At 41.6% G+C, this 24,789-nt stretch overlaps 3 protein-coding genes across 3 annotated transcripts in view; 1 reads left to right on the top strand and 2 right to left on the bottom strand.

Moving 5' to 3' along the window:
* Positions 1–6,472: 6,472 nt before the first annotated feature.
* Positions 6,473–18,657, bottom strand: slc38a6 (solute carrier family 38 member 6). Its single transcript, XM_074692710.1, has 16 exons — positions 18,404–18,657; positions 16,354–16,481; positions 16,156–16,229; positions 14,669–14,721; positions 14,523–14,562; positions 12,492–12,570; positions 10,535–10,620; positions 10,387–10,445; positions 10,230–10,301; positions 9,724–9,774; positions 9,304–9,383; positions 8,468–8,568; positions 8,217–8,341; positions 7,856–8,000; positions 7,563–7,657; positions 6,473–7,467 (listed from the first exon to the last, which is right to left on the bottom strand). Exons 1-16 carry the CDS (start codon positions 18,494–18,496, stop codon positions 7,384–7,386), a joined length of 1,365 nt encoding a protein of 454 aa, XP_074548811.1. The 5' UTR covers positions 18,497–18,657; the 3' UTR covers positions 6,473–7,383.
* A 92-nt stretch (positions 18,658–18,749) lies between these two features.
* trmt5 (tRNA methyltransferase 5) lies at positions 18,750–22,152 on the top strand. Its single transcript, XM_074692709.1, has 5 exons — positions 18,750–18,834; positions 18,960–19,558; positions 20,415–20,539; positions 20,655–21,294; positions 21,987–22,152. The coding sequence occupies exons 1-5, from the start codon at positions 18,827–18,829 to the stop codon at positions 22,034–22,036; spliced, it is 1,422 nt and encodes a 473-aa protein (XP_074548810.1). The 5' UTR covers positions 18,750–18,826; the 3' UTR covers positions 22,037–22,152.
* Positions 22,153–22,245: 93 nt separating this feature from the next.
* The window catches only part of mnat1 (MNAT1 component of CDK activating kinase), a 33,786-nt gene continuing 31,242 nt past the window's right edge, over positions 22,246–24,789 (bottom strand). The window contains exon 8 of the mRNA XM_074692711.1: positions 22,246–22,551. Within this exon, the coding sequence (XP_074548812.1) occupies positions 22,431–22,551 (121 nt within the window). The 3' untranslated portion in view covers positions 22,246–22,430. The remainder of the gene's footprint in view (positions 22,552–24,789) is intronic.

Raw genomic sequence — 24,789 nt, forward strand, 5'->3', positions numbered from 1 at the left:
AGATCTCCTTGGTTTCACTGACATTCAGGGTAAGTTTTTTGTTAGGCACCAACCCACCCAGATCATTCACCTCTTCTCTATAGGCTAGACCAGTGGTTCTCAAATGGGGGTATGCGTACCCCTGGGTGTACGCAAGGGCACTCCAGGGGGTACTCAAGATTCAAAGATGTATATTCAAAAATTAGCAACCAAGCAAAATTTGTTTATCAACATTTATTTAATCAATGTTTGAATCCACTATGAGTTTGAGTTCATAAATTTAATATCATATTCAATAGACACTAAGAGTACGGTTCTTTTTTCCATCCAAAACTGCTTTATGTTTGTTAGGGGGTACTTGGCGGAAAAAAAAAAAAAAAAACAAAAAAAAAAACATATCATAGGAGGTACATGACTGAAAAAAGTTCAAGAACCACTGGGCTAGACTATTGCCATCCTGGGTGAGGCCTACTATGGTTGTCATAGACATACTTCATGATGATTTGAAGGGCCATGGTATTTTCAGGCAAAAATTTTCTTCCAGCAAGAATCCATAAAACAAACAACAACAACAACAAAAACTTTCAAACCATTTGAGAATTAAAAGAAAACATATCTTTGAATGATGTGCCATTATTTCAAGGTACCAAGTTATTCATAAAAGCTTTTAAAAAAAGAAAAAGCAAAAAGCAAAAGGGAAAACAAATTAAATCATATATGCAAAAAAAAACGTTAAAAAATTCAAATTATTTAGCTTTGACTGTGTTTAATTAAGGTTGTTCTCAAAAAGATTATTACTCTCCTAGAAATAAAATGTAATGTTTGGGGTTCTTGGTCTTCTGTCATCTTAACTGAGGTATTCAGTGATCAATTGGATGAATCAAAGTTATTCAAATATACATGCAGTTGCATTTAAAAGATGGGGAATGGGTATAAAGATAATTAATTATTAATAGAATCTTACTGCTTACCCTATTTTTTATTCCACAATGTGTGTGCGTATGTGTGTGTGTGTGTGTGTGTGTGTGTGTGTGTGTGTGTGTCCTCTCTTTCTCTCCCTGATGGTACTGCGCCTGCTCTGTCCATAAATGCCATGATCAAAGTCTCCACTTTATTAGTGTTAGACTTGACCTCTGACCCCACTCTGCCAAATGTCAGCGCTCCACATCTCTCTGCTCCGGCTGTTATAAATAAAAGAGCTGGACCCACACATTTTACAGGTCCGAGGGATGCAGACTGCCTTGTAAACAAGATGACCTTACTGAATGGAGAAGGTTGTGATGATGCAGCAGGCAGATAGCTGATGGAGGCAGTTCAGTGGGTGCAAATACACTGAACACCACCAAGGTTTCAGCCACACGTTTGGTTAAAGTGAAACATTTTACACTTGAATCTTGAGCTGCAGGTGACCGGAATCACAAAAAAGTAAGCACTTACCCAGCACCTCAGTGTCAAGGTATCAAACATTTTTTCTTTTTCTCTCCATCAATTCAGAAACTAAAACATTTTAAGATGTTAATCCTATCCAGCAGAGGGCAGAGTAAGACTTCTAGAGTCAGTGTTTCTCTTCTCACCTCAGTCCTCCTCTTCTTCAGTTATTGCCTTGCTGTCACAATGAAACAACTTAAAAGACTTATTTATCATGCTCCCCCAAGAGCCTGGGCTGTGTTTAAAAAGCAAATAATGGTTTGTTGAGTTTCATTCTTCAACTTTTGCCCCCACGTCTCCTTGTTTCAAACGAGTGGCACTTTGTCTGCATTTCTCCTCTTGATTCCAGGCTCTTCAAGGTTGTCATTGACATATTCTGAATTAGACATCCCTATTGAAAGTCTGCAACTTCACATGACCCAGCACCTATTCAAAAACACAGACTTCTGGGCCTCATGTGAACATGTACACACTTACAGTCCACAGCCCAAAACACTTTGGTCATTCTTCAAACAGGCACATACACATAAAAACACAGGGAGGAAACCATAACTAAACTTCTGATGTATCTCTTTAAGTTGTAAAATATTACTACACACAAGCACAACATAGGCTATCAAAATCCTTCCATTTCTAAGGACAGGCTGTCTTTCTTTATACACAACTTTATTTCAGCCACCTGTAAAGACTCCACATTCAATTTATGTGCGTGTAACCCAGGACAGCTCAATCCTCTGGCTCCCTGCCCAGGTATACAACCTATAGCTACAGCTAATGAACCATAGCATCGCTGCCAAACAGGGCAGTGGGGAATAAAGAGTATATGGCCTCAGTTTAGAGAAGCCCAATCCCAACTCCTGTGACCCTGGTAAGCAAAATCCTGAGGGGCTAGTATACACCCCCACCACGCCTCAGAAGAACTAACTACCACGCTACAGTCACCAGACCACATCCCTGTCTCAGGTAAGGCTGCACAAAAAACCCACTACAACACACATGCAGAATACACACTCTGACATCCCCGTGGCTGTTTGAGGTGGAAGCAGGGTTGCACCATAAATCACACCTGTAAAAGCTGATTTGGTTGTAAATGTGCTTTATTCACAAGTGGTGTTTACTGCCTGCGCTCTGGGCTGGGGAACATGACTTATGATGGCACTGTTCTGCCAAACTCTACAGAAATGGGGTCATAAGTTTATACACGTTTGTATCACATTAAACTGACCAACTTTTTTGCAGTCTTTGTGAAGGTAAATAGATGATGAAAGAGTGGATAACATGCAACAACATGGTACAATGAGTCTTAAATCTGACACTCCTCTACTGATTGGTTAAAAATCAAAAGAGGATTTAGAGTTAATGAAAAGGAAGTGTTTTTCTTAAGACAAGGAAGACTGACAAAAATAGAGCTGTTGTGAAAATTGCAGGAATGTGACTGAGAGTGGTTGGAGTGAGTTGGACAGCAGAGCATAGCAGAGTGAAGTAAAGAGTGGTGGGGGGGCTCTGTCACAGCCCCCTCCAGGGTAATTGGCTCCAGATGTGAGGCAGCGTGGCCCCTGCGCCAGCAAGGCGTCAGGGCCGCATTAAGAGCTCAGCCTGGGGCTGATGGGATCGCAGAGAGACAAGTTATCCTCCACACACCAGCCCAGAAATACAGCCTGTAGCTCATACTGTGCTGCTGACCACTGACGCTCCATGGATCCCCCTCCTCATCCTCCACCCCTCTGCACATCCTCTGCCAAAACAACCAAGCATTGCTGTACTTCCAAAAACAAGATTCAATCCTCCCTGTTTATTTTCCTTAATTTCTGCTCAGCCAAATAAAAATCTCAATCCCAGGATTGTTATGTCTTGGTGACCATGGTGGCAGCCATCTTGGGGTGAAATCTATTTCATGTCATCCTCATGCTGCTGATGTGCCAGCCTGACTTTTGACTGACGGGCGATTTGAGTGATAGGAAATTCTTATCTTGAATGTTTTCAGGACCCCAGAGCTGGGCATGGTAGTTTTGTGTGTAAGTCAGCTTTCTATGGTGCTCAAAAATACAGAGGAAGTGTGTCGAAGGACATCACTTTGTTACACAGAAGCAGCTTAAAGCGCTCCAGACAAATGCAGAAAAAAGAAGAGGCAGAGGACAGTTTCAAGATCATGACTTAATACTATCAGAGTCCTTTAAATGTAACACCTGTTGAAAGGAGATAATAAGAGAAGATAATGCATGGTCTACCATGTTTTAACTCATATGGGTTTTTCATGCTCTCTTTTGCATGTCTTAGGTCTTTTATTAATTCAATTTCACGTTAAGAAAGGACAATATGTGTAGAAAAAATACAATCCAAAGCATTCCCTGTCTAAAAACAGAGTCTTCAAAGCCAGGAATTCTCTTACTGTGACACAAAGAGCATGTATACTGATAGAGCGTGGAAATCGATTAAAAGCAGAAAAGCAGCGTGGAGCGTTGGTGGAAGAAAGGAAAGGAAGGACAGAAAAAAATCAAATGGAGGGCACTTTATCAGTGATGACATTTGCGTATCGATGACATTTGCTGAGTTGCAGTTCGCCACCGTGACTAAATTGGAAAACCACTCATCATGCCAGCCAGCATTAAAAGGCTTATGTGAAAAGACCCTTAAAGCACCTTTCAGCCAGGAATGCCTGTTGAATGGGATTATGCGGGTAAATAGAAAGCAGATGTGCATGTTCTCAGCTGTGACTACCTCTACCTGCAAAGGAAAGTGAATCTGATGTTACTGAAACACAAACAGGAAGATGAAGTCAAGTTCTGCTTTGGATTCTACCGATAGCTCATTGATTTGAAGAGGATTTCAACGAGTGATGGCTGCCTGAGGGGATGTAATCTTGTGGCTCCACTCGCCTTAGTTACGTTGCAGTACAATTTGTATTAACCAACATCAAAATGAATAAATAAATATTTTTTTGCATAACCTTGCAATGCTATTTCATTTCCTCAAATTGTTTTGTGACTTTGCCCTACCTTTGCATACACAGTTTAACTGTATCAGTTAGTCTGAGATAAACACTTGTAACTGTTGTCTTGTGTAAGCTCTAACGCTCCGAAAATAGGGGAGTTACACTTTTTTTGAGGGAAAATACTGTCCCTCTTCCTGTTAAAACTTTACAGGATTTTCATCTCAGAAAATCATTCCTCCCCACTCATTATGCTGTTATCAAAAACCCCTATTTCAGCCTGTGTTTAAAACACTTTGTTTTATCTGCTGTCTCTTTAAGACTTACAGCCTTCCCTCATACTGACCAGCCCTTTGGAGTCCTGTGGGGGTGGAGCTTTGGACAGACCTTGGTGTCTGAGGCCTGTTCATCTAACATGGAATGAACCAGTTAGAAGATCCCTATATGAAAAGCTCATCATTTCAGCTAGTCTTTTGGGCAGTTTACAGACTGAATCAAGGATCTCTAAACTTAGTTACATTAGTTTATTGTAAACTTCAGATCTAGCCTTAAGACATATGTGTCCTTGAACAGTGCTGGTGTCATCTCTCATAGAATGAACGGTCAGTTTGTGTCAGGAGTCAGAGTACTCCAACAACAGAAAATAATTTTCACAGAACACAGCCAACACCTCTTAAAACAATACAAGAGCAGTGGCTGCCAGCAGGGGATTAATTTCATCCCACCATCGTTCCCCCGCTTCATTCCATCCTCTTACCCCGGGAGATGGTGTTGTCATACTGCTGGACATGGGCCCAGGGTGTGAGTGAGTTTAACTAAACAAAAACACTCCAGCCTCAAATGGGGACACATGCCTCAGTCAGACTTCCACAAAAACATCTCTGGTCCATGTTCACATGCTTGCCCCCTCCCCACAACAAACCTGAGGCATCTGGTTATCTCTAGTTAGGCTTTCATAAACCAGAAGAGGAATGCCAATGAAAAGAGGAGGGCCAGGGCTGCTGTGAGCACAGTTTGACACTAGGTGGTAATCTTGTGCTGATGATGGGTTTGGTCAGATTATGTTGTTTTTTTTTTTGCTCATAAGAAAATGTCCAGCAAGAGCAGTTTTACTTCTTTAAAAAGAAAATGTTTCAACCAATATGCTGACAGACTGCTGAGAGTTACCAGTTGAAACTCGAAGAAAAAAAGAAGAAGCTACCATTAACACCCCTAAAGAAAAATGTAATAACTCTTTTAACTGCCTTATTTTATTTAAAGATATAATTTTTTGGAACTGCATATCAAACAGCCAATTTATTTTTTGATCAATATTTTAAATTGTAGGTGTGTTTCATGAGCTCAAAACAATGTATTTTCAAATTAAAAGGTATTGAACACTTTTTGGCTCATGACTTGAACTCTTTTGGGGGAAAAGGGGATTTTTGATTTAGTTATTCAAGAAAAGCTAAAAGGTGCAGCAGAGCTTTTTTCACTGTTGTCTACCCTCAATTATTTTCAGTCCACCAGATTTAGATTTTGGTCCTTTCAATGAGTTGGACACCATTGAACTATATAGCTATGAGTGCATATTTGCATAGCTCCTGCAGACTGGGTTTGTTTTACTTCAATATTTTTTCACTTTGAAGGTAAAATAGTTTGTCTTCATGAAACATACATAATGAAAGATTTTTTTGCACAGCTGTATTGCTACTTCATGTGAGCTGAGAACTTTCCCCACCCTTGTATCAAAAATATTTTTCATCAATGACTGTGACGCTGTTGTATTTTTTCCACAGGTGTGTTTTTCAGAGTGCAGGGTGGTGGACAGTGATATTTCTCACAGAGAGTAACGTTACTCCAGGGAGTGTGGAGCAAAAGCAGCCGCTGCTTTCTGCAGGGACTAGGAGGTCGGTCTGCGTAATTCCTGAGATTAAAACCAGCAGTGAGTGACTGTAGGATTCTGAGCAAGCATGAAGACAATCTAAACAGCATCATGATTAGAAACGTACTGAGCATGTGGCTCTCATTAGGTACAGACTGAACTCACAGCGCAAAACTGAAGAGCAGGTCTGACCATACCGTCCATGAATGTGACAGTATATTGACAAGCTTTCCACAGAACTGATAAAAACAGATTCGTGGTCAATTGAGCAAACCTGAGCAAAACATGTCAGCATATAAAGAACATCCCTTTTATTGAACGCAGGTAATCTGATGTTGAACATCCATAATACAACAGTACAGGGTATCTTGTAGATCGCTGGTCCAAACAAAGTCTGATCAGTTTAAAAATCTGTGACTTAGCTGTTCAGTTCGCCACCTTCATAAAGTTCAAGAATACAAGTAGCAGCAGTAACACTTAAACCTGAGATAGTAAGTGGTGACAAAATCACTACATGGGTTAAAAAATAAAAGCAAGTTTAAAATAAAAGGTAAAATAAAAAACAAACAAAATAAAACTACTTGGTCCCTTTATCAAAACCGTCCAGTCACAGAATCAGTGAAAGTCTGAGATAAACTTGATCTGAAAAAGTGTAAACCTGCCAAATGTACGGTTCGGACTTGGTCAACTGCGTTCTTAAAGAACAGCTGATTGATTTACATAAAGTGCATGATCTTCCACACAGGACAGTACAAAGTCTGTCAGAAAGTATAAGCATTTTAAAAACAAAATAAAGGAAAATGGACATCTCACCTGAAGCTTTCTTGGGTTATTCTGAGTGAGTAAACTTCACCTCTCCTTTTTTTTCAGGCAGTAAAAAAAGACGAAAAAAATCAAACCACGTGTGCAGAAGTGAGTATAAATCTGTGAGCAGCCCTTGTTTTCCCATTAACCATTGTCTTATTTGTGCAAATTTTGGTCCACTAGTGAGTTACAAAAACAAACAAAACACCAACAACTTTTAGTGTCAAGAATAAATTTCCCTTGAACAATCTGCCTGAGAAGATGCCGATCAGAATCAGTTTTCTTTCTTTTTCCAGTATGGAGTTTCTTTGGCACGCTTTTCCCTCCTCTTTGTTACTCTAGCTCTGGATCAGGGAAAGTGGTGGGTGGTTTGGACACGTCAGGAGCTCTGTGTCAATGTGATAACGATGACAGAGAGGCTGGTGATTCCCATCATCAAACCAAAGACCAGCAGAACAAGAGCCTGAAAAAAACAAAACACATAAACAATCCTTGAACATAATCACCATGTGACCACGATTTTGCTGAATTTAGCATGTGTGGACAGTGTGTCGTTACCCCGATTGAGTCGAAGGTTTTAAGGGGCTGGCCGCTGATTTTGAGGTAGAAGATGCCGGGGAAGACGAAGAGCAGACAGCTGGATGTGGTTGATCCTGGGGAAGAAACAGAAAAGTTGACTCAGTTGCAGACAATTGATTTAATACATGATTACTGCAGCTTCGCAAACTGTTTGAGCAGCACTACAACATTAAATATGAATGAGGAGAGACTGTAATGCCAACCAGCAGGATCAATATCTGAATGTCAAGAAACATCTTATGTCCTTTTCATATTTGAAAGTCTTCACTTACCCACAACTCCAAATACATGTCTGATATCCGGCACAAAGATTGCCATCAGCAGCACAATGGCCAAGATCATGAGAGTAACAGCGATGTGGGTCAGCCAGGAGAAGGACTGATCTCTACGCAGGAGCAAGATCACTGCTTTACGTGCCTGAAGCAAACACACAAAAAAAAAATAAACAAACACAGCTCAGTGTAAGCAGCGCTCTGAATGAAGTGGGAAATAGGAAGTGAGACATCATAATGACACTGACTCAAAATAAAAATCTGAGATTGTAGACACTGATAATAAAGACTTAATTCCAGGAGATAAAGTTGAAAACACTTAAAGGGTGTTGACAGGATTTGATGACTTCAGTAGACTGACCGGGAATTGAATGAGTGGCACAGTCAGCAGCACAGAGAGCAGTATAGCCAGTCGGACTGTCATCACCATGATGTCATGACGGAGATAAGCATCGTAGCTGAGCAGCAGCTCGGAGTCCACATGGGCTGTGAGGACGAGACAAACAGAGATGTGACTGAACTCAGTTAAGTGACGAATGAGTCTGCTATCTTTGTTTTAAAGATGTGAGTGAAATAGGAACAAACTAATACACGCACTGACTGCAGGCTTACCGTAGAAGGTGAGATAGCCAAACAGTGCTGAGATGAGGTAAAACACGAAGCTGAGGCCGATGCTGACATTTGTGACGTTCTGCATCCTCTTCTTAGTGGGCCTGAGAGACAACAGAGCACACTCACTGAGCAAAATGTAATCAAAGGAGTTAAAAACAAACCATGGTAACCTGAATATAAGACGACGTTTTTTCCTTCAAGTACAAAAAGTGTTGATTTTATTGCAAATATTCTGCTGTTGGGGTTTGTTCAAGCCACACGATGGTGGGTGGGGCCTCATTTGTCACAGTGACTGAGGCCAGCTGTCACTCACCACTTAAAGTCATGTGGAGTTTATCAAAGTGACTCAAAATGTATTCAGCAAATAAGGCAGCTGTGATGCTGAATCAAGTCAATGGTTTTCAATTCTGCACAGATATTAAAAAACTTTCCAGCAGCCATGAAATATCGAAGTATCAGAGTGAGCATACAAAAATTAAAAGCAGATCTGACTATTAACTAAACTAACCAATCACGTTATCAATTCAACAGACAGCAGGCTACTTTAATTAATATGGTATTTAACTTATTTTTTCTTGAGGAATTTTAATGTGAGAATTTCATTTTATAAAGGTTTAAAGCAATATTATTTTTGAAGGTGAAACTACTCAATTTGTTTTATGATTATTTTCAATTAGAAAAAAAAATCCACAGTATTTGGATTTCACAAAATGTGTTTCCCTAAGCTTCTTCTCTGTTGGGAATCCCTGATACCTTATACTGTAGTCTATGCAAGACATGGAAAACTAAATTTGATTTAAAAACCAAAACAAAGGTAGGTGTGAGACGATGCTGACCGGTCCAGTTCGCAGTAGATCGGCAGGATGGCTGTGTGGCACAGGAAGGAGAAGGCCATGGTGGGGATGGCGTAGGCACTCTGAAAGACAAATTCAGTCCGATCACAGCTGAGCTTAACACATGATCAGCTTACAATGTCACACAGGAGTGAGCGGCTAGGTGGGTCAAGGTGAGGTCTGAGGTGTTTTTGTTGCTGAGTGATGCTCAGGTGTCCAGGAGTTTGTAATTGAAAATTTTTTCGGTAAACATTGTAGAGTTGAGTTTAAATTAAAGGAAATATTTCTACATGCACACATGGCCTTTAGATGTGAATTTCCTGATGCACAGAAAGTTGAACTGCAGCAGACAGACTTTCAACAGCTCATCATTTGCCCCCTCAGAGGTTCAGCATGGAAAAAGACTGGATTTTATACACGTACCTTGCTTGATATGACAAACAGCTTTGGTGTGCACTCAGAGTAATTTGATGACTGTAAAACAAGAGAAGAGAAAGAGAGTATGTCATTACCAGAGAAGAGAAGCCTACTCTAGAGCTGCTTAAGCTGCCGCAGGTAAAGAAACTAAAAACTGGATTCCAAAGGCAGATTTGGAGCTGAAGGGAAAACAAGCATTTGGGTAAACCATGCCAGGTCTGAAACCATAGAGCGCTGTGTATAATTCCAAAAGGCCAGAGGTGATTTCCAGTCTGATGCGAGGTCATATGAACTTCCTTCCCCCTCAGGAGGACTGGCACCATTCACCATGCAAACTCCTCTGGTCCTCATCAGCCAGTCGACACAGTCGGTAAACTCTGGTCTCCTGGGTTTCCTCTCATAATCCTGTGGCCGTGACCGTCTGGTCCACACTACAGACCGCAGACTCAGGATCTCTGGCTGCGTGTATGAGTGTGTGTGTGTGTGTGTGTAAAATTAAAAGTTAGTGTTACCTGCAAAGTATCTGGAGGTGTGGTTGTGTTGTGAGGCAGTGGGCAGGGGATGGCCCACTTCTTAACCACAACCTGGAAAGAGACAAAGCAGCTCATCAACAACAGAAACATAAGAAAAGAAATCCTCTGAAAAGGAAGTGTGTGTTTGGAAACTCACCACGACTGCAAAGTAGAGCATGAAGAAGAAGGCGATGCTACTGGTGTAGCCCAGGAAGCCTGTAAAGTAAGAGAAGGATCTGCAGTGAAACAGTGATTAAAAGCCGTCGCAGATAAAGCACAGACGCTAACCTGATGGTTTTACTTACCTATTTTTGGTGACATCGACAGAGGTAGGACGATACAAAGTGTGACAATGATCAGGAGCAACCTGCCATCTTGATACCAGGCATCTCTGCAAAACAAGCACACATGAATTATTAAAAAGCCCGACTCTGAATCAAGCCACATTTCCCATCATCACCACCCTCCAGGTCCTGCAGTGGATGTCATGGATAGCACAGATTAATGTGCAGAGCTTTAAAACAAACCTGCTCTGGAAAATTTGTCTCCATTTCGTGCTCAAATATGCAGCGACAGATTCATCATGTGGTTTGAATTAAGGGCTTTAGCTCTTGCAAACCATAACAATTATGTAATTCACATGCAAACGTCGTGTCACTCTGTCATTTGAGCCCACATTCTACTCTCTGGGTTTTTTTGAAAGGGGGAATAATATTTTCCTTTGCTGAGGGATAGCCTTGGTGGTTTATTCGGGATTTGGGAGCTAAAGGAGGAGGAAAAGGAGGCAAGCAGGGAGGAGGGGGCGGCGTTTGGAGGTGACACATGTGGAAGGCATGCTGGCTCCGCTGGGGTCGGGGTTGGGGTTGGAGAGGGTGCTGCCTGGTGCTGGACGGCAGCGTGGGGGTCAGGAGGGACTGGCTCCAGCGCTCTTTATGGGGCTCCCACAGTCGGCAGCACCTGCTCTGACCACATCAACACCCACTGACCCCTGTTTGGCAGTTTCACAGCTGTGGCGTTAGCAGAGGCGCAGATGGATTTGTCTGCGTCTACACTCGTGTTTCTGCCCTGTAACTGGATGTCGGCGAGACCTCTGCTCCGACCTCGACTCCCTCATGTCCAATCACCTTTACCACAGCCTAAGTTTAGCAGGAGAGCTCAAACTCAGCTTAGCTAAACCTCTTCTCTACTTTTACAGAGCGATAAGCAGTCACAGGGATGTAAAAAAAAAAAAATCTCCAGCCCTGCTGTGATCCAGCTCGAGGCTTACAGTAAAGAAGCAGGATACCTCGACGACCCATGAAATGTGGAACATTTCACGCCATAACAAGATGCAGGATCGCACTCTGTTAAGGCTGGAGTTTGACTGCCAATGAGTCAATCTTCACATAGTGTTGAAGATCAGCATAAATCTCACCAATGCTGCACATAAACCAAATCTGCAGCTGTGCATGTATCGGGCCTTGTTTCAGAGAAAACCAGATCAAGCATAGCTGTGTTATTTGACTGCCGTTTTGTGCTAAATGAGCCAGAAAAAGATGGGTTTTAATATAAAACAACTCATTTATTTCAGCTTAGATTGAGTGGAGTGTGCGTCTTTTAAAATCGGAAAGCTGCTCATTAACAGAGATGTTTTGTTTCCCGCAGCAGCAAGCTGTAATTAGAATGGCAAAACTGATATCCCCTTGTATCAGTCTGATTCTGGGGGAACATGTGCGAGAGATTTGGGGGTGAAAGGAGAGCGCTAATACAAAGCAGCTGTGTGGAAGATTCAGATGTTGACGGATTGGGCTGAGAGCAGCCACATATCCTTGCTCGAACCAGTGTGGCCAATAATAAAGCGACAGGAGTTCTTTTCTTGGCTTCAGCCTGTAGGCTCGTCCTTGCAGACCAATGAAAGAAAGCGGCTGCTGATGATGCGTGATGAATGGCTCTCTGTCATATTTACCTTTCCTCTGGGTATTTTTTGGGCAATAAAACACAGTTTACTGTGATCACTCGCACACAAAATGTAAGAAATGCACAACGATTTGGAATCTTCTTCTATGCATTATTCATTTCAGTCCCATTATTCTAATTTTTCAATCTCTGTGGCGTCTGATTCGACATAGTTCAAGTCAAAGTTACGACCTTCAATGTCATGGGAAAAGGAATGACTCATACGTTATCTACTAATGCAGCTAATCTAAAAGAATAGTTTGGTTTTACACCACAGCTGTGAAAGATTTTGCAAAGAAGTGAGCTCAAGTTGATGAATATACCTACCCTGTGCCGTGTGAGCTCAGGAAGCTGTTGATGGCTGCAGGGAGCTCTGACTTCAAGATGAACAGATAGGATGACATGGCTGAAGGGGACAGAGAGGAGCAAAGAGGTTGGAAAATGTCTGATTTTGAAATACAGTGAGCAAATAAACACCTCAAAGTGTTAAACACAACACAGGACTTCACACTGCCGCACAGAGCGGTGGATTGTGTGTGAGGTTGAAGTGTTTTCTGGTGCATTGGAGGTAAAGGTGGAAAAGGGTATGGTGGCTCTGAGTTAATGCAGATGGGTGGGGCGAGAAGCTAAAAGGGATCACCAGAAAAGCCCTCTGTGCGGAGGAGCAGACGTTATGCAGATCTTCCAACCGCTGGAGACGCGTAGAAGCAGCAGAGATGAAGGAAAAGCAGAGGGAGGGAGGAATGCTAACAATAATGATCTCTGACGCTAATCCAGGTATTTCTCCCCCTGCTCTACCTCTTGAGGAAACAGGATATTATCAGCCTCCGACATCCTTTCATGGACAGCCAATCAGAGAGGGGATAAGGGTCACTTCCTGAGGGTCGTACCAGCTTCAATAACACCAGGAGTAAAGTTTGAAAGGAGAGATGGGGCTGGAAGCAGGCGGGGAGGACGTTTCTGGTTGAGTGGGGATGCAGATGCAGTGTGTGGTCAGTCATAAAGGGAAAGTGTGTTAAGGGATTTAAGTTTTGGGAAGCAGAGCAGAGCAGGGAAGAGCTGGCTAGAGTTAGCCAGGACCTTATAGCCTCAGGGGCAGGTCTTGCACTCGCCGTTAAATAAGCCTCGACCATAATCCCTCAGATCCTGTCTTTGTTTATGAAAGAAAATTCCTCCAATAACCCTCTCAGCCCACACAGACACAAGGACATACTCACTCTGTGAATGCCATTTATGAGCACTTAAATCTGTCAATAAGTTGTTATAATGAGGCAGGGATAGCTTTGAAGCTCTGGCTGCAAAAGTTTATCCATCAACTCAAAAAGAGGCATTAAAACGAAAATAATTTTAACCACACACCCACACTGACAGGGATCATACAACAGGCGTGATGCAATGGTTTAGTTTCATGCAGTTGGTTTGCACAACAACACTTTCCAAGAGAATCCCAGGATCATACTTACATGTCTAAACGAGAAAAGACCCTTGAGTGAAGAAAAAGGATTGTTACTGGCAAAAGCAGGAAGGAAAGAATTCACATAAAAGCATGAATGTGAAAAATTGACGTAAACTTTCTGTGTGTGGCCAGTGAGCAGCAGTAAAGTGTGTTCAACATAAGACAGAACCACTTTCATTTCATTAAGAGTGAGCAGAGAGGAGGGCTGAGAGAGCCCTGGGCTGGTCAGTAATTAAGGTCAATTGGCCCATCAGGCTTTGGCAGAGCAGATGAATGTTTACCCAGAGTGAGGCTAATTGCGCTCTTATAAAAGGAGGCCCGGGGTTGTGGACAGATGCATGCTGGAGTGCCGGCTCTCACACTCTCACACACTCTGCCCCATGCTGGGAAAACCACAAACATACCAGAGGCCATGGCAGTAATCCACTCAGACGTGCCGCTAATGACTGCAGAGAAGCTATCACCTCAGCTCTACACTGTCTGAGAGGAGCAGTGTGAGGCTGAAGCAACAGTAAAGGAAAGAGAAGTGTGTTTGTGTGGCTGTGTGTGAGGGAAGAGGAGGAGGGGTCCATTAGGTTACTCTGTGCTGGGTGGGTTTACCATCAGAGATCAATTAGATGAGAAGTCAGGTTTCAGGCCCAGGGGAGTGGGCTAGAGGACAGCGGCTACAGGGTCAAAGGCTATCAAGATATCTAGATACGAGCCTCACTGAAAGGACAACCTAAGCAAAAGAAATCTTCTCACCACCAGTAGGAGGAGCTATCTCCCTCTAAAGAACATCAGCCACAGTCTGACCCTACACTCTTCATCATCCTGCTTTTATAAAAACCACAAAATCACTTTGCGTCCAACATGTCAGAAATAATGTATGAAAGTGAGCTGTCAAATAGGAGCTGACTTACCACCAATGTTTTGGATGACTATAGTGATTCCAACCAGAACCTACAGAGAAGTTTGAAAGGGTGGTTAATGTGAATGTGACTGCTGGTGATGTTGACATCGAAAGTCAGTGAATTCCTTTGACACTGATCCAAAAGACAACACTTACCTTCCCTGGTTTTTTCAAAGCTCGCCCACCAAGGTCTTCATATGAATTTATACCTATGAAAATCAATCAGCATAAGTGCATCTGTAAGTAGCAATGAGCTTCTGTGTTCCAAATCATGCACTTCTGCACCTACACTAACTATTTTGAGTGCATAAGTTTGTTCACAATGACAGCACGGAAAAACTCAGCGCACTTTGGTTTCTCAGCTGGCGTGCTCAAAACAGTCAAAAAGTTGAGAATGGAACGGTGGACACTGCTCACACTAAATGATCGCCATATTGGATAGGTAGAGGACATGGCAGGAACAGATCTAAAATGGTTTATGGATGTGATCAATGAAAGTGTACACAGTGCACTTCTTGTAAGTGTACTTACAGAAGTGTGATATGGGACAAAGCAAATAGTTTCTGTAAAAAAGTCATTGTCTCATCACTGTAACCACACTTTAGATAACCTTAAAGAAAAGACATTCAATGAATGTCAAAGCAGTAGAGCAAAATTTCTCAATCATTAATTTATTTTTAAAATTAAGTTTAAACAAATGCTTCATATCTTTGCTATTTTAAGTCTACTGCTATTGCTAAAGCTGTAGCACAACCACCTACAGCTAGCCAGGGCTGTAACTCTGGTTACTGGCTACTGTGTTGATACAACCCTATCTCATAGCTCTGTGCGTTTTGGCAGTATTTTGACCTAGAAAACAGGGATATTGTTGGATGTAGGATAAAAAAAAAAAGTTAAACTGGCAATTAAATACTCAGCCAGAGCAATGTGATTAAGTGAATGTTAACCTGTAAGGAAGGCTAAAGGCAGATGGTGCTAGCCAAACACATCAAACCAAACTGATGTTAACTAGCAGATTCTTTGATCTGTGTTTAAAACTGTTTCATAAATTTGACCATTTTTCACATTTTTCTCACTTTGAGGTCGTTTCATTACTAAGAATTAAATTTAAGTTTAAATTACTTTGAAATAAGTCACTTTGAACCCCCTTGGACAAAATATCATACCTGCCTATATTACCCATAATGCAACCTGCCCACTTGTACAAGATTTTGCCATGTTATTGTTGCAATTGTGATCGAACTAACTATTCGGATTTAAAAATAAATAAATTGACATCTGAAGTGATATCACTTAAAGCTGTGATTAGACTCAGCACTGTTACCTCTGCAGCCACATTAGGCAGTTTCAGCAGATGACAGCAGAATCCCAAACACCTTAACACACACCTAATATGTAAAATTGTTCCTTTCAAAGATGATCATGTCAGGATTGAAGGCTCTTTCCAACCTAGCATTATCCTTTTCTGGTTTTTCTGCGCCTTAGAAAGTGTTTTGAACACCTCCAGATTATAGCACAAATTGGAGGTAAATAGAGCCAAAAACAAACAAAGACAAAAAATAGCATGATAGAGATGATAACATAGCTCTACACTGTGGATGTGCTCATCCAAAGTTAAAGTGTATTCATTGTTGGGCTTTCACCTGTTTTGTCACATAGCTTCAGGAGAAGATGTATCGAGTATGCTGCCAGGCTGGAAACTACCACCAACAGGATACTTCACAGGAGAGAAAAACAAAGAACAAATTAGCATATATGTCTTTGTATTGTGTCTGATATTTGAAGCACTGGCATATATTTAACTCGCAGTGTGTTGAACCATGTGACAAAAGCACTCTTACCAAAAACCAACTATTCCGGTGCTAGCCATAGCATAAGCTAGACCAAGAATGCCACTGCCCATGATGGCATTCATTAGATTAAACACAGAGGAGGCGAAGGAAGCTCCTTTGGTTCTGGTCTGTGCTCCCTGCACAAAGAAGAGAAACAAAAGGTTAAAATGTTGACAATGACTGAATACAAAAAAGCTAGCTATCAGGTTGTTTTGGAAGCGCTTGAAGAGAATTTTTCATGTCAGAATACTGAACAACTGGCAGGCCCTGATGATGGATGTCATGAAACAACACTGCAGTGGCATGCAGGATCATTGACTGGAGATGGGAATGGTTGGAGTGGGATTTGAGCTGCTGGCTTTTGGACAGCTGCCTGAGCTCAGGATAAGGGGTGCTGCCCGAACTGCTTGACCTCTGTAATAGGGGATATCCTGGAGAGAACGAGCGGCAACTCCAGTGTCAGTGTCACAACAAGTTTGGATTGACCTGTGAGCTGCTGAATCTGAATCGACCTTTGTTACAGTACTGATGAGACCAGAAGTAAACTGTGACACCAGATGTAAAGCAGATTTCTAAATTAATCTATAATAGAATACTACAATACAGAACTCTTTTCAACAGACATAGGTGGACCGAGTTTTTGTTAGGGGCAACAGGATGCACTAGCACAGCTCAGTGCTGAGTGCAGCAGAGAAAAAAATATCAGTGGTTATCCTACTTGTACCTTTTGAATTTGACTCTATTAAGTTTAGATCAATGATAAGAGTCATTTTAATTAAAATACTTTGTTCTTTCTGAAGCCATGAGATATTTGTCATACTGCATAGTGGTCTCTTAGTGTGATAATGGTTAGTTATTTTAAGGAAATTAGCGGTTTCTATCTCTGCTTCCCCTAAATGCGTGAGAATGACTGATCAATCAAACTGACTTAGACTTTGAACTACCTCATACACTTAAGCCTGTCTGATTGATCATTAGTGCTGATAAACCCATTACTCAAACCCTAGATAAAGGCTTTTTTCCCAATAGTTTGGATGTGAAACCTAAATACTCCACACAAACTCCACCTGGAAAATAGAGTTTTCATGTTCCGTGAAAAAATAATTTGAAGTTGTTGCCCCCCCCCCCCCCCCCCCCCCCCCCTTAATATTCAATATCAAGAGCATGTACACTTCTATTTTTCCACTTATTATACTTATTATTTCTTAAATATTTAATTTTACAACTTTTTATATTGGTTTATTTTCATTATTATTATTTTTCAAATCTTGTAATTTCTTTTTTTGTAATTTCTATTTTCAACTTTTTGAAGGAGTAGCTGTGACTAAAGAGCAATTTCCCCTCAGGGATAAATAAAGTACTTCTGATTTACTCTTTGCTTAACCTCAGGTGACACAGTACTTTCGATAGTAAAGCTGTGGGAAAAGCCACTGGCAACACAAGGAGACTGAGATATGCTTTATCAGAGGACTGAAAGTAAAAAAAAAATGTTTCATACAAATTTCCCCCTGGGGTTAATGAAGTATTCCTGGTTCCAATTCTGAATTAAGAGTTAATCCTAAGTGTACGTGTTTGAGAAATTTTGAAAATTTTGACAATAAGTTTGTTTTATTGATTTATAAATGAAACATCTTCAGGGGATAATGGAGTCTGGTGGTTTTTAGTCTAGATGTCTGCAAAGTAACTTTTCTTCAGACAAACACTGAGGCAAGCAAACCTCACTTTAGTGTAAAACAACGTGTTACATAACCAACCTCATGATGCCTAAGCTATTACTGAAAAATCCTTAACTTTCAGACACAAAAGTGGTACGTGTTATTAATTTTATTTCTTAAAAGATATAAATATACACGCAGATATCCTCAAAAGTGGAATTATAAGGAGTGACTCGTTATGGTTCCTGTTTTATTCTGGACTATCCCTTTAAATGCTGACTGAGGCAGAAAACAGAGGAACCTGTAAAGTTTCAGAGCGCGCACGTGATGCTGGTTAAGTTCACATAAATAAATCGAAGCTTTCAGTGTCAAACTGAAGAAAACAGAAGAGTTCCAATACTTACATTTGCTAACAAAGGTGTAGTTTCATTTCGTTCTGTGTCGTCGGCGGTGCATTCATCGTATAAGTCTGTGTTTGTGTCTGCATTGATGCTCATTTTTCTACTCAGAGGAACTCGAACTAAAAGAAACGAACTTCCGACGCTCCGAGTCAAGCTTCACAAACTCTACTGTTACCCTGTCGACGTGAAGCTGCAGACTTATGATACCATCTTCTCTTGAATCTCTTTTAAACTCTCCTCTTGTCACGGTGTCACCTGCCCACTGTTTTCATTGCCCATGACTCGTGCCAGACACTTCCGTCGCTTTTGAAGCGTCAGAGGGAAGAGCGTCCAATCAGAAAGCGACTTTCATCTGCGTTGACCAATCACGGCTTGACCCTTCGTCAACCACTGATGACACGATTGAAGCATGCCTGATAGCGGAGGATGTTAAGGTGAGCTTCGAATGTCAACTATTCTGTTAAATAAGGTGTTTTAACAACTGTTATTTCAACATTTCATTGAAAACCCGTATGTTAACGAATGGTGTGTAATATAACAGCATGTCTTATCATTTTAGGTTCCTTTTTAGGGTCTGTACTTCAGTGCAAAGTCAAAGTAACCGAAAATCAGGAGCTCTTTACTGGACCCTGAGTTCTGCAACATCACCGTCAGCCCCATTGGGTTCTGCCCTTGTTCTGAAGCCCACAATGGAGCACAAACTGTACCGGCCCCCTCCAGAGGTCCGAGGTATGACCTCTCTGAATAAAGATGCGTTTACACAGACCATCTCTGTCCCTGCTCTACGTGTGCCGACTGGGGTCTTAAACAAAGTAGTGAAGAGCCTGAGGAAGGCAACTATTCAGCGCCCTGGGGTGCCCAGAGTGGTTCAAGATAAAGAGGAAAGTAGTGACTCTCGTTTGGTCCTGTTGGACCCACACAGAGTGACGTCACCCAGCTCTTTCAGTGAGGCTGAAGCTGAGGCTCTGAGGTCCTTCAGTGTCTCTGAGGAGCTGCTGTACTATGAGCTGAGGCTGACGTATGACAACCTGAAGAGTGAAGAAGTGCTGGAAGCAGTTCTCCCACAGGGTCAAGATGTGACCTCTGCATTCAGCAGGGTGGGACACATTGCACACATGAACCTGAGGGACCACCAGCTTCCTTACAAGAACCTCATAGGTGAGACACACATGGTGAACAAAGACAGTGCTGAGACTGCAGAATGTTAGGACAAAGTACTTTTTTTTGTGTTGGCTCATACATCTGTGGCCTACTTCGAACCCCTTATCTGTCCGTTTAGACATTTGAGTCTATTATAAATGTCAAAAGTGTTTTAGATTGTGACATTGAAAGTCATTAATCACAATCTTTTTAAATGACAATGGGTCATGAAGTTTAATGAATAGCTGTTTCTGCTGTCTCCATTTTCAGTGTGCACAAGAACGACCCTTGATTAATCAAACAGACAAAGACTAAGTTACTTTCATCAATCTAAGCCTGTCAGACAACGCAACTTCTGGATTAGATTGAAAGCTAATCAAACTAAACATATGCATATAAATCACAGGGTATACCTATAACACTGTCCTTATTATCTGAAGAAACTGACTAAACGCCAAAATATGATCATTGTGATGAAAGTTGATATGATGAAGCATAATTTCAGTACATGGTGCATTTCATCATGAGAGCTCTCAAGAAAATAGCAACTGTGCTCAGCTGTAGTGAAAAATCAGTCCATATCTAGAAGACAGGCTAACATGTTATCAGTGCCTATTTGTCTTAGGCAGATTCACCATACACAGAACATTTTGCATTTACCATGCAAAATTATAAACAGAAACAGCTGTTTTTACAACCTTTTTTTTTTTTTAGAACAAAGAGATACTGTTATTATTGTTTAGTTAACAATATTCTTTCATTTTCTTCTTCTGTGTAGTGTTATTATTTTTTTAGCTTAAAGAAATCTTAAAAAGAGTTTTTCAGAGTTGCATGGTGAAATTGATTGCTGATATTCTGATTGGTTTCTCCATAGGTCAAGTCATCATGGACAAAAATCCTGGGGTTACCTGCGTGGTCAATAAGACAAACACTATTGACTCCACATACCGTAACTTTAAGATGGAAGTGCTAGCTGGGGAGGAAAACATGGTTGCAAAAGTAGGTTGAAACAAAAACTTGCCAGTATTTTTCATTAGTCATCCATGCATACTCAACAACACTAAACTTTCCTCTGATCTTTTCCTCATTGTAATCTTCTGTGTCTGTGCTGCAGGTAAAAGAAAACGGGGTAGCATATGAGTTTGATTTTTCTCGGGTGTACTGGAATCCTCGGCTGAGCACGGAGCACCAACGTGTGGTGCAGCTCATCAAGCGTGAAGACACTGTGTTTGATGTGTTTGCTGGTGTCGGACCCTTCGCCATTCCAGCCGCTCGCTCCGGTGCCCACGTGTTGGCCAATGATCTGAACCCAGAGTCTTACAGGTGGCTTCAACACAACTGCAAACTCAACAAGGTGGAGACCAAAGTCCGAGCGTTTAACCTGGATGGCCGAGCGTTCATCCAAGGGCCTGTGAAACAGGAGCTGCCTGCACTGCTGAAGGGTAAAGCTGGTATCCATGTGGTGATGAACCTGCCCGCGTTGGCTCTGGATTTCTTGGATGCGTTCAGAGGCCTGTTGCAACAGGAGTCCGGCTGTGATGAGACACTACCCATAGTGCACTGCTACGGTTTCTCTAAAGACAACGACCCAGAGACTGACGTGGTGAAGAGGGCATCCTGCAGCCTTGGATTCCCCCTGGAAGACAAATGTTCTGTGCATTTTGTACGCAACGTAGCACCCAACAAAGATATGATGTGTGTGACATTCACACTCCCTAAAAAGGTCCTCTTCAGCTGTGATCAGGAACTGACAGGTGAGGATGTTTTCATATAATAGAAAGAAGTTCTGGGGTTTGATAAGGGCTTTGGAAACAGGCAAGATAGAAAAAGTGAATTATCACACAGGAAATGAAGTTACTGAATCTTCTAAAAATAGTTTTAATTTAAAAGTTTTTTTTCAAACTTATTATCAGTATTATTATTGTTTCTAAAACCAACATAGTCATCAAGAACATCAGTATAAGATGTTTTTATTCTGTCTCCTTAGTATTTAGTGCTGTATAAAAGTTAACTTACATTTTTTAGGGTTCCAAAAGTTAGAATATTTTACCTACAGCTCTTAACATTTTTGGAATATTTTTTCTTTTTCAGTCCTACTTGTAAGTATTGTGTGATGATGCGAGGTTGTCATAAACTTTGACATGTATGCAAAAATATCCTGTATCCACTCAAATTTTCAACCAGCAGTTGACAAGAAGCACCGCATCACTGCAGTGTTTAGTTTTTTAAAATGTTTCCAGGAATATGAGAAAACAGAGCAGAATATCACCAGATAGAAAAAAAGCTTTTACTAATAAATTATCAAAGTCCAAAATTTGTTCTTGTTGCAGCTTTTAGGAGTTGTGTGTGGTCATAGTTAAATTTACTGCTAAGATGACAAGGACAACCTTCCATCCTAGTTTTTGACAAAGCTTTTCATAACTTATACTTTTCCCTCTGTCCACAGAACCAGCACCAAAGAGACAGAAGTGCGAGGAAGCCACAGATTCGACATGATCTTACAGAGCCTGCCAGGAAGGGAACACCAGAAAAACTTAGGTGGCAAAAGTTTGTAGCCGTTTTCTTCTTCCACAAATCTTTGTTCATTTTTTTAAGTTTCATTTTTTTGCAGTGTTCCACAAGAAATCGTAATCTGTCAGATTTATTTTTCTTTACACCTCAACATCTTCCATTCATGAATGTTTACGTTTTAAATAAACCTTTGAAATGACAGACAGATCAGCTGTTTTCATGTGATTTATTTTCTTATAAAGTTAATACAAAATAAAAAATATTACAAACCAAGATCAGAAAAGTCAGGACTTCCACAGTAGTTGTCTCCTGCTCCACAGTGGCAGCAGTGGGTTTTTAAAAGTCTTTTTCTCACTGAGGGCTGTTGTGGTGGATGTGTTCATCCTCTTGGTGGGAACAGCCCACTGAAAGCGTCTTGAATGGCTCGATGACAAGCCAAAGCTGAGGTGTATCCTCCAGCTGTGTCCTGAGGCATGGCAGCCCGCACGTGGTTCAGATACCTGAGAACACACAGAGAGAGCCCCGGTCAGTAACAGCAGAGAGCTATTTTGTAAATAAAGTGGGTGAGTGGCAGCCCGGCACTGCTCTAAAAAGCAGTTCCTGTGAGTGTAACTTGAGTGAAAGTTTATTCTTCATTAAATCCACACTCAGAGTTATTTTCTCTGGCTCTCTGCGACCCTTTGGCCCTTTGATGAGATCAACCAAGACAGACGTACCCGTACACCAACACTGGAACACCTTGTGCCTAAAAGCCTCTCCAACATGGCTCTATTAAAGTATTATGGGTGTCTTTTATTTTTCAAGTGCTTACAGATGTCGCCTGCCAAAGCCTCTTTTCAGGTTCTTAAAGCAAAGCCAAAAGTCACTGTTTATTTTCACAGTCCAGCACAGACAGAAAAACAGCCGAGCTGCTAATTTAGTCCCCACGTCTTGTCCCAGCACTGAAAGATTCCCCTCTACTTTCAACATGTGTGTACAAAGGGGGGGCTGACCCATGAACCCCACCCGGTCTAATCCTTCCTTCACTGTTCTGTGCTGTCAAGTCGCGGTTACACACATGTTCAGCACTGCTCTCTCGTAGCATCCAACTACAAAGCCACGACAGCAAAATCCTCAAACAACTGAGACAACACGTACTCCTGGCCGTCAATGCTTTCCCCCTCCCGCCCCACCCTGCAGGAATCATACAGTCCTAAAGCCCTCACACGAGTCTGGCTTTTGTGGCCCCTGTTCCTGTGAGCCGGGGAAACTTCAAAGTGAGACGAAAATCAAGAGTACAGACGGCCCTCTGTGATTTCTGTGCCCATTCAAGCTGCTTTACAGAGTAACCCAACACCTGTGGGGAGGCTCTGAGAGAGCGAGAGTTGAAGAGAGTGTGTGTGTGTGTGTGTGTGTGTGTGTGTGAACGAGAGATGGACAGGGAGGAAAAATAGGTGTTGGTGAGACCACATGCTGAATAGATGGTGTTTGGCTTGAATTTGGTTTGTTTATAAACCTATTTCAGATGAGACATTTTTCCAAGGACCCTCTCACTACTATGACATTTTTTAGTATAATATTAATTATAATGTAATGTAATGTAATGTACTATTCCGTACATTTGATATAATTAGGCTACATATATATTTTCAAGTTATTCATTTTATAAATTTGTGAAAATTTTTGCTGATATGAGGTTTTTTCTATTGTCGCATACTGAAGTGAATGGCATGTCAGAAATCACCTCATGGCACAAACTAAACTGGGAGCGAAAAATTGCTGATTTTATTGGTGCAAGAGATCCCAATTGGTTTATATGCTTTTTCAGTGATACAGCACACTTTAATTGTTTCTACATTATTCCACGGACCTCAGGATATGGGTCGCAGACCTCTGGGGGTCCTGGGACCTCACTTTGACTATCACTGTCTTTGTGCATACAGTGAAAGTGAAAAAGAAGTAGCACATGATGTCAATCAGGCCTGCACACAAAGACCACTCATCAGCCACTAGAGAAGCAACACACAAGTTCAAAACAGGAGGCCCAGTGATTAATAATAACTTCATTAGGCACAAGCTGCTGTAGCCTGTCCTTCAGAGCACTTGAGGGAGGTCTTCTCATATGGCTTCCTGCATGGGATGAGTGCTATCTATTGATTATATTGTACTGAGGCCTTTTTAATGGTGAAAAAAGTGGGCTATTTACAGCCTGGCTAAGTCTGCTCTTCCTGCTAATCTAATCCCCAAGCTACTCATGTGGTCATTCCTTCCAAGAAAGCTGAGAGCTCTGTGTAACTTTATACCTGCCTGCCCCTGAGGAGAGAGGAGAGAACATGAAGGAGAGGGGAGGATGGAGGGGTGAGGGGGAGAGGGTGGGAAGCACTGAGGGAGACAGAGAGGGTGGAGGGAGGATATGAGGTGAAATCACCTTTGGGTAACATCATCACAAGCCCTCTTCTCTTAAACCAACCCTGTCTGCCCTCTGCTCACCCCAAACGCCGGAGGTTAGTTCAGTTCTGCTCCATTAACTCAGCGGCCGTATCCGCATCTTCCTGTAAAGGCCAGCTGACATGCATGTACGTACACACGGCCAGGTTTGAATGGAGGTGAAGCTGAAAGAGAAACTCTTCACATGACTGTACTTGTTCACGGTGAAACATTAAGAGTGTACTAAAATGTGCAGCAACATGAAATGCATTAAAATGTCAGCCACACTCAGGTTCTTAACACATCCTGCAATCATAAAACAGAATTCACAC

The sequence above is a fragment of the Halichoeres trimaculatus genome, unplaced genomic scaffold, assembly GCF_033239565.1.
Source record: "Halichoeres trimaculatus isolate MK-OKI-2021-1 unplaced genomic scaffold, fHalTri1.1 fHalTri1_scaffold_17, whole genome shotgun sequence".
Taxonomy (NCBI): domain Eukaryota; kingdom Metazoa; phylum Chordata; class Actinopteri; order Labriformes; family Labridae; genus Halichoeres; species Halichoeres trimaculatus.

Coding starts and splice junctions, on each gene's coding strand:
- slc38a6 (XM_074692710.1), bottom strand. CDS start 18,496: ATGAGCATCAATGCAGACACAAACACAGACTTATACGATGAATGCACC. Junction 12,571..14,522: donor AGTCATCCAAAACATTGGTG/GTAAGTCAGCTC, acceptor TGTCCCCTTCAG/CCATGTCATCCTATCTGTTC. Junction 9,384..9,723: donor TGTTTGTCATATCAAGCAAG/GTACGTGTATAA, acceptor TTTGTCTTTCAG/AGTGCCTACGCCATCCCCAC.
- trmt5 (XM_074692709.1), top strand. Junction 20,540..20,654: donor AGGAAAACATGGTTGCAAAA/GTAGGTTGAAAC, acceptor TCTGTGCTGCAG/GTAAAAGAAAACGGGGTAGC. Junction 21,295..21,986: donor CTGTGATCAGGAACTGACAG/GTGAGGATGTTT, acceptor CTCTGTCCACAG/AACCAGCACCAAAGAGACAG.